The following is a 12907-nucleotide window of genomic DNA, read 5'->3' on the forward strand; positions in this document are numbered from 1 at the left end:
GGCCAGCAATGAGTCCAGATCTGAATCCCATTGAACACCTGTGGAGAGATCTTAAAATTGCTGTTGGGAAAAGGCGCCCTTCCAATAAGAGAGACCTGGAGCAGTTTGCAAAGGAAGAGTGGTCCAAAATTCCAGGTGAGAGGTGTAAGAAGCTTATTGATGGTTATAGGAAGTGACTGATTTCAGTTATTTTTTCCAAAGGGTATGCAACCAAATATTAAGTTAAGGGTGCCAATAATTTTGTCCGGCCCATTTTTGGAGTTTTGTTTGACAGTATGTCCAATTTGCTTTTTTTCCTCCCTTTTTTTGTTGTGTTCCAATACACACAAAGGGAATTGAAGTAGCCAAGGACCACTCGGGACGACAGGCTAGTTAACAACAGGTTTATTAAGAGCAAGGCAAACATAGAATAACTTGTCCGGCTTTTATAGCCGGCAGCTGGTAGCGAGGACCAATCAGCGGTGTTTAATTTGGCGCCGTGTCAGGCAGGGACCAATCCGCGTCGTCTTCTGTTGACAGCTCCGGCTTCCGCGTGGCTTGGTGTTTTGACAGCCGCGAGCTGTCAGTGGTCGCGCCTGCGCTGTGCGGTGGACGCTTTGACAGCTCAGGCTTCCTCGTAGTCCGGAGTTTGACAGCCGCGAGCTGTCAGTGGTGGCGCCTGCGCTGTGCGGGGAACTTTGACAGCTGTCAAAGTTCCCGCGTGTTTTTCTGTCAGGAGGCTTTTAGTTTATACACTTTGCTGCTGCCGTATTATTTGAACTGTTAACATATATACATATCTATTAAAGGATTGTTTACATATATAACACACCCCTTACCCCTCCCCTGGTGCGTTTCCTTCCTCTTGGATGTTTGAACCTGCCCACTGATAGTCTTTTAGGTAGGTGGGTGGTCTACGATTCCTGGTTGAGCGGCGAAGGGGTGGAGGGTGGTCTGGTCCTGGATCTTCGTTTTGGTGTTCTTCTTCCTGGTTTGGGATAGGCAGCATTTCCGGTGGGGGTTGTATGCTGGCATTGGTTGGTTGCTCAGAATTGTGTGGTGGTTGTCTGGGTCTGAGCAGATCAATATGGCGGCGTATGTTGCCCTGTGCTTGCGTAGCTATAAGGTATGAGATGGGCCCTGTTTGTTTTATTACTGTCCCTTGGACCCACTTGTTTTTATCAGTGTATGATCGTGCCCAAATCAATTGACCTGGGTTGAGTGTGCGGGCGGGGTGAGGGTGCTGTTTTTCTTCTGGATATGTGTCGGGGTGCAGTCTGTCCAGACGTGTTATTAGCCTTCTCCCCCATCTTAATTCCGCCGGTGATTTGCCGGTCGTAGAGCATGGTGTTGTGTGTTGTGCTAAGAGGAACTGGCTGAGGCGCCTCTGCCAGTTCCCTTTAACGAATTTTTTTAACGCTTCTTTTGTGGATCGTACCATAATTTCAGCCATTCCGTTCGACGATGGGTGGAACGGCACCGACGTGACCAGCCTAATACAATTCTTCATAGCGAAGATCTGAAATTCACGAGAGGTGAATTGAGGTCCGTTGTCAGAAACCATGGTGTCAGGTAGGCCGTGTGTAGCGAATATTTTTCGTAAAGCTTGAATAGTGGCTTGGGACGTTGTTTTTCTAAGGGGTGTGACTTCCAGCCATTTAGAGTGGCTGTCTACTACAATTAAGAAACTTTGGCCTTGGATGGGTCCAGCAAAATCTATATGTATACGTGACCAAGGGTTCCTTGTAGTCTCCCATTTATGGATTGGTGCCTGGGGTGGTTCATTCCTGGTCTCTTGACAGGTATAACACCCACCCACATACTTTTCTATTTGTTTATCTATGCCTGGCCACCACACATAACTTCTAGCCATCGCCTTCATTTTTACAATTCCAGGGTGTCCTTCGTGTAAAATTTGTAATGTTTGGTCTATGTTTTTCTCTGGTATGATGACCCTATTTCCCCACAGCAGGCATCCTCTATGTGTTGAGATCTCATTTTTCCTGTTATAATAAGGTTGGAATTGAGGTTGTGGATTTTGAGCTGGCCATCCTGTTGTGGCCCATTTGAGGATTCTGGCAAGTATTTTATCTTTGGCAGAATTATTAGCTATGACGTTTGCAGTCAGGGGGCATTCTGGCAGTTGGGAGATTGCTAAAATCTGGCTGGCTGGGGCTGGGTCTGCGTCCCTGGTTTGTATGGGCAGTCTGCTGAGGCAGTCAGCATGTCCCAATTCTTTACCTGGTTTATGTATTAGTTGATAGGAATAGGCTGCTAAGAATGTTGACCATCTTAAAATTCTCGGAGAGAGAATTTGTGGAGTAGTTTTGTTCCAAGTGAATATGCCTAGGAGGGGTTTGTGATCCGTAAATATAGTAAATGGTCTTCCATACAGGTAATCATGAAATTTTTTGACCCCTGCTACTATTGCTAGGGCTTCCCTGTCAATTTGTGCATAGTTTCTTTCAGCTTTGGTCAGAGTGCGTGAATAGAAGGCTATGGGTCTTTGTGTACCGTCCTTGAATATGTGACTTAAGACAGCCCCGATTCCATAGGGAGAGGCATCGCAAGCGATGCATATTGGGGTGTCCTCTCTGAAAAGGGTGATAGTTGAACTGTGACAGATAATCTTTTTTAACGATTGGAAGCTATTCTCATGTTCTTTGGTCCAGGACCAAGTTGTACCCTTGTCTAGGAGTCTATGCAGAGGCTCCGCAATAGTGGCTTTATGGGGGATGAAGGCGTGGTAAAAGTTTAACAGTCCTAAAAAGGATTGGAGCTCTTGTTTATTCCTAGGGCTGGGTGCGGTCTGAATAGCCTGAAGTTTTTCTGAGGTGGGGTGAATGCCCTGGCTATCTATTTTGTACCCTAGGAATTCAGTGGATGTGACTCCAATAGAGCACTTTTCCCGCTTAAGTTTGAGGCCGGCTTCTCTGAGCCGGCTCAGCACAGCTGACAGCCTGTCAGCTAAGTTCGCTTCGTTTTCTCCGGCGATGAGAACATCGTCGAAATAGGGGCAGACCCCGGGTATTCCTTTCAGGGTCTTCTCCATGATACCCTGAAATATACCCGGGGCCGCCGATATGCCAAATTGGAGCCTCTTTACTTTAAAGGCACCGCGGTGGGTGACAATTGTCTGGGCCTCCGCAGTGTCCTCAGTGACAGGCAGTTGCAAATACGCCTGTGTGAGATCAAGCTTGGCAAAAAGGGCACCAGAGCGGATGGAAGCAAATACGTCCCTTACCGCTGGCACCGGGTAGGCATGGGGGCTGAGGGCTAGGTTGACTGTCGCCTTATAATCAGCGCACACTCTCACTTCACCATTAGGTTTGATTGGGGTGACAATAGGGGTCTCCCAGGTTCCCCCTTCTGTTGGCTCCAGCACCCCTAGTCCTACGAGGCGATCCAGTTCGTTTTCAATTTTTTCTTTAAGGGCAAAGGGTACCCTCCTGGCTCTTATTTTAATTGGTTGGATTGCAGGGTTTAGCTGCAAGGAGATGGGGGGACCCGTATATTTTCCTAAAGTGCCATCGAAAACGTCGGCGTACTTATCGCAAACGGCTTCTAGGCTGGGTGTTTGAATGGTGTTAACCCCCGTTAAGGCGATGCCTAGTGGACTGAACCAGTTTAGTCCTATCAGGTTGGTACGGTTCCCTGGTGTAACTAAAACCTCCAGGGGACCCTTGAACCCCTTGTACTGCACTACGACCTTGGCTTTCCCTTCCAACGGAATGGAGGTTTTCTGGAAGTCAGCTAGGTGTACCTGAGTTTGTTTCAGGGGAATTTGTCCTCGGCCTTGCTGACAGATCTCCTGATAGGTTGTCAGCGAAATTAAGGAGACTGCTGACCCTGAATCTACTTCCATCTGGCAGGGCACCCCCTGAATTCTGACCCAAATCTTAACCTTGGAGCTTATGCTGTTTACCCTGTCAATTGTCTCTACCAGGGGCCCTGGTGGGGTTTCCCTGCTGGCCTGGGCAGCCGGCCTACCTGGGGGGTTTGCCTCCACCTCATTGATGTTGTCCCGGCCCTTGCTGCGGCACACCGGCTTGATGTGGCCAGTCTTCCCGCAATTGTGGCATTTCGCGTTCCTAAAGCGGCAGCTTCCTCGGGCATGGTTGCCCCCGCAGCTGGCACAGGCGGCTCGTTGCTCGTAACGAGGTGGTGGCGGTGGGGGGTTCCTGGACCTCCGGCTGTCCGATGTGTTGCCCCTCCTCGGCTGCCGGTGCTCCATTATGCGCTGTAGGGCTTCTCCATCGGTGAAATCAACCGACTCTCCGCTGTCGCTGAAGGTTGCGCTCTCCTGGTAGACGGTCGCGGGGGTCTCAGGGGTCGTGATCGTCGGCTTCTTCTTGTGGCTGTGCTCGTACGCCATGATCTCCCTGGTCAGCTCAGCCAGGTTCATGTCGGGTTTGGACGTCAGTTTCTTCTGAAGCCTCTCGTCCCTCAGACCGATCACCACCTGGTCTCTGATGCGGTCTTCCAGGTCGGGGAAACAGCAGTTCCGTGCAGCGTGTCTGACCCCGGCGATGAACTCGTTGGCGGGCTCGTCCGGCCGTTGTTTCTTTTGTGCGAATTGTACTCGCCAGTATAGTTCTGAACGAGCCGGCATGTAGTACTTGTTCAGCTGGTCCACCAGGTCCGCGTAGGAGACTTCAGTGATGGGCACCGGGCTGAACAACCCGACGGCTGCATCGTACACCGGGGGCCCGCTGATGTACAGCAGAGCGGCGGCCTTTGCTCGGTCGTCAGTGATTTTACTGACGAGGAGGAATCCCTCGACTTGGCCGAGGTGTGATTGCCATCTCTCGGGATGGCGGGTATCAAACTCCCTCACACGGCCGAAGTTTGCCATGTCGTCCGGTCCTGGGTTGCTCCGATGGAAGTTAAAACTTCCGTGACAGCTCTTGCCGGGAACTCCCTTCCTCGGCCGTGACTTCAGCTCCGGAGCGATCCCACCTTCGTCGCCAGTGAAGTAGCCAAGGACCACTCGGGACGACAGGCTAGTTAACAACAGGTTTATTAAGAGCAAGGCAAACATAGAATAACTTGTCCGGCTTTTATAGCCGGCAGCTGGTAGCGAGGACCAATCAGCGGTGTTTAATTTGGCGCCGTGTCAGGCAGGGACCAATCCGCGTCGTCTTCTGTTGACAGCTCCGGCTTCCGCGTGGCTTGGTGTTTTGACAGCCGCGAGCTGTCAGTGGTCGCGCCTGCGCTGTGCGGTGGACGCTTTGACAGCTCAGGCTTCCTCGTAGTCCGGAGTTTGACAGCCGCGAGCTGTCAGTGGTGGCGCCTGCGCTGTGCGGGGAACTTTGACAGCTGTCAAAGTTCCCGCGTGTTTTTCTGTCAGGAGGCTTTTAGTTTATACACTTTGCTGCTGCCGTATTATTTGAACTGTTAACATATATACATATCTATTAAAGGATTGTTTACATATATAACACAGGAATAAACCTATGTATAGCAAAACATGTGTTCCTGCAATACTTTTCTGTGAGAAATACTTGTAATACAATTTCGAGCATGACTGTATATATATATATATATATATATATATATATATATATATATATATATATATATATATATATATATATATATATATATATATATATACACACTGTATATATATATATATACGTATATATATATATATATATATATATATATATATATATATATGTATATATATGTATATATATGTATATATATATATATATGTATATATGTATATATATGTATATATATGTATATATGTATATATATGTATATATATATATGTATATATATGTATATATATATATATATATATATATATATATATATATATATATATATATATATATATATATATATATATATATATATATATATATATATATATATATATATATATATATATATATATATATATATATGTTTTCTGAGGTTTTCGCGGGTGTTTATATGTGGATCTTCGGTCATTCGGGTTTCCTCCCGTGTAGAACTAAAGGTGTAGGTGCAACGTTTCGACGGAATCCCATCCGTCATCATCAGGCTGGTGGCTTTAGCTTCCTTCTTCTGGGAGAAGCATGTGGCTGTTTGTTCCTCTTTTTTAAACTGCCAGAGGGGGTGTGTTCTGTGGGTGGAGGTGTGCTCTGATTGGGTGGGGGACCAAGTGTGTTCTGATTGGGTGGGAGAACACACCCACCATTCAAAACACACTCCCACCCAATCAGAACACACTTGGTCCCCCACCCAATCAGAGCACACCTCCACCCACAGAACACACCCCCTCTGGCAGTTTAAAAAAGAGGAACAAACAGCCACATGCTTCTCCCAGAAGAAGGAAGCTAAAGCCACCAGCCTGATGATGACGGATGGGATTCCGTCGAAACGTTGCACCTACACCTTTAGTTCTATGCGGGAGGAAACCCGAATGACCGAAGATCCACACCCACATTCCACAATTTGAACGTTATAACTGCCATACAAGTGTATGTACTGACTCCCTTATCATTCAGCCCTTGCTCTGATGATGTCAACAACTTGTTGATGAAAGCTCAGCAATAAAGAAGAATATATATATATATATATATATATATATATATATATATATATATATATATATATATATATATATATATATATATATATATATATATATATATATATATATATATATATATATATTCTTCTTTATTGCTGAGCTTTCATCAACAAGTTGTTGACATCATCAGAGCAAGGGCTGAATGATAAGGGAGTCAGTACATACACTTGTATGGCAGTTATAACGTTCAAATTGTGGAATGTGGGTGTGGCCTGTTCATGACAAGCTCACTTGTTTATAATCACAGTGGTTCCGGCTTTGCAGGAAAAGGCTGGTCTCTGGTTGATTTTTAAAAGTCACGCCTAGCAGCTGCTTGCCGCATATCAGCTGTTAGGCATGTAAGTCTTGTTGTGCCACGTGTAGTCATGCGCTGGCTAACAGGCTCTTCATTTGAAGTAGAGTCAAGGAGGTCGTCTCATTCCCTCGCGTGCAGTCATCGCAGGCTTGATTCTGCAGATTCGCTCTACTTCGTGTTTCTTTGCCTGGTTGCTGTAAAATCGGCTCTGTTGTTTGGTTTGACTTGTCGGATCTTAAGACTCTTTTAGTGTGTGGTTGTTGTGTCTGTCTTGTTTTGCATGGTTGTTTGGTGTGTTTGAATGAAAATAAGTGTTGTGGTTGTCAGTTGTGAATGATTTTGTGGGATGTTTGATCTGGCTTGTTATTTTTTGTTTTATTGTGCATCGTGGGACAGATTTCGGTTTTAATCATGGTCTCAATATTCTGTTGTTTGGGTGTTGTGTGTGTTTGTTTTGTTGTGTGTGGTTATTTAGTGAAGTTGCAGGATTTGTGTCTTGGGTGTTGTGGTCAGAGGTGGTGTTGTCTTTATGTCAGATGGTGTGTTGGTTATGCAAGTTATCATTGTTGTGTTAGAATTTTGTCTATTGTTTAGTTCAATTGGAATGGATTGTGTTATAATAATTTCATCTCTTGTGTTGATATGGTGTTTGACAGGTGGGTGGAGTGGTGTGTTTGTGTCTGTTGATTGTATTTAAGCGTTTGGATGTTTTGTGTTGTTGTAAATGCCTTCTCAAAATTTGGTATGGTGGTAATAATTTGATATGTCTATTAATTGAATTATTATCAGACAACCAAGCCTCTTTCAATAGACAGCCACCTTTAGTGGTGTCTTGAGAGATGACTATAGCTCCTTTGAAATCATAGGTATGGCCATGTTCAGCTATATGGGCTCAGAGTTGGGAGCATTGTTCTTGTCTTTTAACTGCTAGAATATGTTCATGTATCCTGGTTTTTAGTCTTTTGGATGTTTCCCTGATATAATTGCAAGAGCATTTGTTGCAGTTGATTTTGTAGATAATAGATGATAAATTGTCCTTGGATAATGGTTCTTTGAAGCACATTACTTTAGAATGTAAAGTTTAGTTGGGTCTGTGCGCAATGTTGACATTATATGGTGCCAGGATTCTAGCAGTTGCTTCAGAGACCCCGTTGATATATGGGATGGTTGCCCAGGTTGTGGTGTTCTGTGAATCATGGTTTGAATGTGGTGTATTATCCTTGCAACACTGTTGAACAAATTTAAAAATCAACCAGAGACCGGCCTTTTCCAGCAAAGCCAGAACCACTGTGATTATAAATGAGTGAGCTTGTCACGAACAGGCCACACCCACATTCCACAATTTGAATGTTATAACTGCCATACAAGTGTATGTACTGACTCATCATTCAGCCCTTGCTCTGATGATGTCAACAGCTTGTTGACGAAAGCTCAGCAATAAAGAAGAATTTTCTCTTATATCCCAGAGTTCATCGTTTTTATTTTTACTAACTTCAAATGTCTACACCCAGGAATCCTTTGCAGCACATTCTAGATTATTTAGGTGCTGGGAATTTACAGAGAGGGGGATTACATACCTGAATGTTTCCCACTGAGAGGAAAAAAAAAATCTATATATATATTTTTAAAAAGCATGTGAAGGTGAACAATGCATTACCCTGAAATACCAGCTTTTAAAGTAAAAAAAGTCCTACTGATGAGGCTTTATTTTATTTTGGTGGGGAGAACACATAAATACCTCAAGTATTTCATTTTTTAAAAAAAATCATACTTCTGCTAAAGAAAAAAAATTCTCTCTGGCAAAAATGTTAATATTGGATCATGCCTTGGAGGTAGTGTCACAGCCAAGTAAATTGAGTAGCTTGCCTAACAGGCAAACAAATGACAAGAAGATGCCTACCTCGACTTCTAGATTTACAATGTCAATAGATGAATTATATGATGCAAAACAGACACTTTTTCAGACATACGTATAGAGTCAAGATTTTCAGAATTTTCCAAAGTTGTAGGGGTTGCGGGGGTTCTTTTTTTTTTTTTTAATCAAGCTTCCTTATTTTAGGACCAATGCTGCAGCTTTCCCATTTTCTGCTAAAACAAAAACCTGTTCTAAGTTTTGCAATTAGGATTAGAGAATATTTTGAGTTGTGTTTCTCAACCTTGGTCACCTTAAGATGTGTGGACTTCAACTCCCAGAGTTCCTAAAATATGTCAAAGCAGCTGTTCTGGAACAAAAAGTTCTACCAACATGATTGAGCAAAGACTGAAGAAATGACATACATCAGAAGATTTCAGAGGTTCTCCACAAACACAATCGGTTTTTAATTGTAAATCCATATGGTATTTGCAATGTGTCTTAGATGTAACCTGCATTGGCATAACTACTTCATCTTCCCACCTCATCCCTCATCAATCTAAATCCATGGGCCATCTACTCCATTAATCTAACAATGATATGTAGTTAACATTTGGGGCTTTAGTCTTATTTAAGTATTAGACTGAAAAGACGCTACCAGTCTCCTTCTGATTCAAGGCACAAAGTGTCTTCTTAAGTACCAGTATTTCTTTTGGCAATACAGGGATGTATTACTTCATTTCTCTTAGGGCAGTGTTTGCTGGCTGAGGAATTCTGGGAGCTGAAGTCCACACTTCTGGCAGCTGCCAAAATTGAGAAACAATGGCCCATGATAAGACCTACAATTTTTCTACTGCATTTTTCCTGAAATAATAAATGAGTGGTATGTTAATATTAAGTATAATGGAGACCTATTTGTATATGCATGTGTATATAAACACAATTATAATCTGAAAGCTATTATGTGTATGAAAAGGAATGGCCACTAAGAAATTTTTCTCATCTCCTCAAAAGTTCACTGTCACAACTCTTATCATTTAAAATTAAGCTGAGTTTTTCCCCCCACTCAATCCTAATCTTAATATGCAGCAACTCCAAACAATTTTACTACTGAAACTATCATAAATAGACTTCAGATTTTTATAAAAGCATGAAATGAGGAAAATACAAGTCAGTCTAAATAAAGTACAGAAGAGTTTTATTTATTATCATTTTCTTTTTTTATAAATTAAATAAATCTCCAGAAAGTTTGAATTTGTTATTAGGGAAATATAATATTTCTGTCCCCCAAAGATATCTTTTTGGGAAGACCTTTTCAATGGAGTCTGAGAAGTTCTCACAGTTTTCGTTCATTTTAGGCTTTCTGTCATGCAATGGCCATGTTTTGCTAAAATCTATGCAGTTCTGTTATCTTCTTATCAAGGACTGAAATTAGTGAACATTATGGGTGTGTTCCTGTAGTTTCCAATTCAGAAAGAAAGAGTGGAATGAATCAATAGGCAGCCCAGCCAATAAGTATGTTGAAGAATTCTCTGGATGGATGAGAAAGGCGTACAAAATAAGTCTTTTTGAGATGTGTGGCTGGAAATAATGCGTGCTCATGAAAGGTAAGTTATTGTAAGAACTGCCAAGAGTTTCCACTGGTACAAAAGGTCAATGACATTCTCCAGAAGACATACAAGTTGTGGGCACAGCCTGTTGCTATGTTCTTCTTCTCATGTAATCTTTATGCAGAATTTACATCACATTTAATCATTTATTGACAACTGATTTTTGCTTCTAAAATCACAGTGACCCATTTAAAAAAAATAAATCATGACTTACAGTTTACTGTGACTTTTACTTTTTTCACATCTGGAACTGAGACATCATTTTCAGCACTACATTCATACTCCCCAGCTTGGTCTCTTGTAATTCCATAGATGTCCAAGTATTGTCCATTTTCAAAGGGTTTGGCTGAAATGAAAGAAGAACAAGATGTTGAACATAGGAAATCTGAGGGAAAAGGAACTGGAGCTGAATGAATCTTGTTCAGACATAAACCGCACTACACAAAAGTTCTGCTGACAGAACTATTTCTAAAATGAAAAAATGAGTACATTTTACTTCTTTTCTTGTGCTCAGAAAACAATCTCACATTGTACAACTGTAATGGTATGTGGAAAAGACTTTGGGAATTTGGGCAAAGAGGCAGTGCCAAGGGAATGGTCAGATAAGAAACAGTAAAGCTGAAAACTGGGTAGTGGGGCGGGGGAGGGAGAAACTCAGAAGAGACCCTCCTAGTTTTGGACTGTAAAGGAGGCAGGGGGAAGAACTGTATTTTCGGACTTGCAAGATTCTGTCAACATAGCTTTACAATAAAGCAGAATAAATTAATTTGGTTGTGATTCCTAATTGGTTTATACCACAGGTCTGCAACCCGCGGCTCTGGAGCCACATGCGGCTCTTTCAGCCATCTCCTGCGGCTCCCAGTCCTCTGCCATGTGCAGTCCAAAAAAAAAAGTGGGACTAAAAAAGTTCAACCAATCAATTCAAATATGCAGGGTAGGTGCATATCTTGCCTTGGCTCCACTCTTCAGTCAAATCCTGTTCTGCGCATGTGCGCATGTACGCACATGTGCACACATTTTTTGCGGCTCCCAGTTTTTCCTTTTGTGAGGGAACCGGTTCCGAGTGGCTCTTTCACTGTTTCAGGTTGCTGACCCCTGGTTTATACCAAGTGGCCCACAATAATCTCATTTTAGCAGCAGTGTTATAACAGTGACTAGCCCATGAAACAGGTTAGCCTTACCTAACTTCAGCATATTGCAAATAATTCTATGCCCATTTGGCAGTTGAGTTTAACAGCCTTCTAGTTGGTAAGATGAATATACCTCACTTTATATTGATTTTTATAGAATATGAAGTTGCACTTGGAACAAAAAAATAATAATTTGATGCATACACCAAATATTTGCAATGGAAAATTATTTCATTCTGATCTAAGATTTTTAATCACACTGTTCAGTTACAGTTTCAATATCTATTATGTTATAGCTGAAGCCTACAGGTGAAACTTGAAAAATTAGAATATCTTGCAAAAGTTCAAAAAATCACTCAGATCCGGACTGGTTTGGACTCCGACTGGGCAGAGTCTGACGAAGGGGATATGGGCGGCCTTGTCGATTTAATCTGGGAAGAGTTCGATCCTGTGACTCCTGAAGAAGTGGACAAGATCATGGGAAAGCTGAGCTCCACCACGTGTTTGTTGGACCCGTGCCCCTCCTGGCTGACTTATGCAGCCCAGGATGGGACACGAGGCTGGCTCCAGGCAGTGATTACTGCCTCTTTGAGTCAGGGTAGTTTTCCCGCCGCCTTGAAGGAGGCAGTGGTGAGACCCCTCCTCAAGAAGCCTGCCTTGGACCCAGCAATTTTAAACAACTATCGTCCGGTCTCCAACCTTCGCTTTTTGGCGAAGGTTGTTGAGAGCGTGGTGGCGCAGCAGCTCCCTTTGTTCTTGGATGAAGCTGACTACCTAGACCCGTACCAATCGGGTTTCAGGCCCGGGTACAGCATGGAGACGGCATTGGTTGCGCTGGTGAATGATCTCTGGCGGGCTCGGGACAGAGGTTGCTCCTCTGTCCTAGTCCTTTTAGACCTCTCAGCGGCTTTTGATACCATCAACCATGGTATCCTGCTGCGACGTCTCAGAGGGTTAGGAGTGGGAGGCACAGTTCTCCAGTGGTTCTCCTCTTACCTTCTGGGACGTTCGCAGTCGGTGTTGGCAGGGGGGCAGAGATCGACCTTGAGACCTCTCATTTGTGGAGTTCCTCAGGGATCGGTTCTCTCGCCTCTCCTGTTCAACATCTATATGAAGCCGCTGGGTGAGATCATTCGTGGTTTTGGAGTTGGGTATCACCAATATGCTGATGATACCCAGCTTTTTATTTTGACCCCAAACCACCCCAGTGATGCCCTCGACGTGATGTCCCGTTGCCTGGAGGCGGTCCGGGTCTGGATGGGGAGGAACAGGCTTCGACTCAACCCTGACAAGACTGAGTGGCTGTTCGTGCCGGCATCCCGGGAAATTCAGATTATTCCATCATTGGCCATGGGGGGTGAGCTATTACCCCCCGTAGATAGGGCCCGCAACTTGGGGGTCCTTCTAGATTCATAGCTCTCTTTGGAAGAGCATATTGGAGCTGTGACTAGG

The 12907-nt window shown here is 43.6% G+C and overlaps 1 protein-coding gene across 1 annotated transcript in view; it reads right to left on the minus strand.

Moving 5' to 3' along the window:
• The window catches only part of NEGR1 (neuronal growth regulator 1), a gene marked incomplete at its 3' end in the record, with an annotated part of 559704 nt that overhangs the window by 144969 nt on the left and 401828 nt on the right, over positions 1-12907 (minus strand). Inside the window, exon 4 of the mRNA XM_081325757.1 lies at positions 10540-10671. Coding sequence (XP_081181883.1) covers positions 10540-10671 — 132 coding nt within the window. The remainder of the gene's footprint in view (positions 1-10539; positions 10672-12907) is intronic.

Source organism: Vipera berus, assembly GCF_964194415.1.
Source record: "Vipera berus genome assembly, chromosome: 3".
Taxonomy (NCBI): domain Eukaryota; kingdom Metazoa; phylum Chordata; class Lepidosauria; order Squamata; family Viperidae; genus Vipera; species Vipera berus.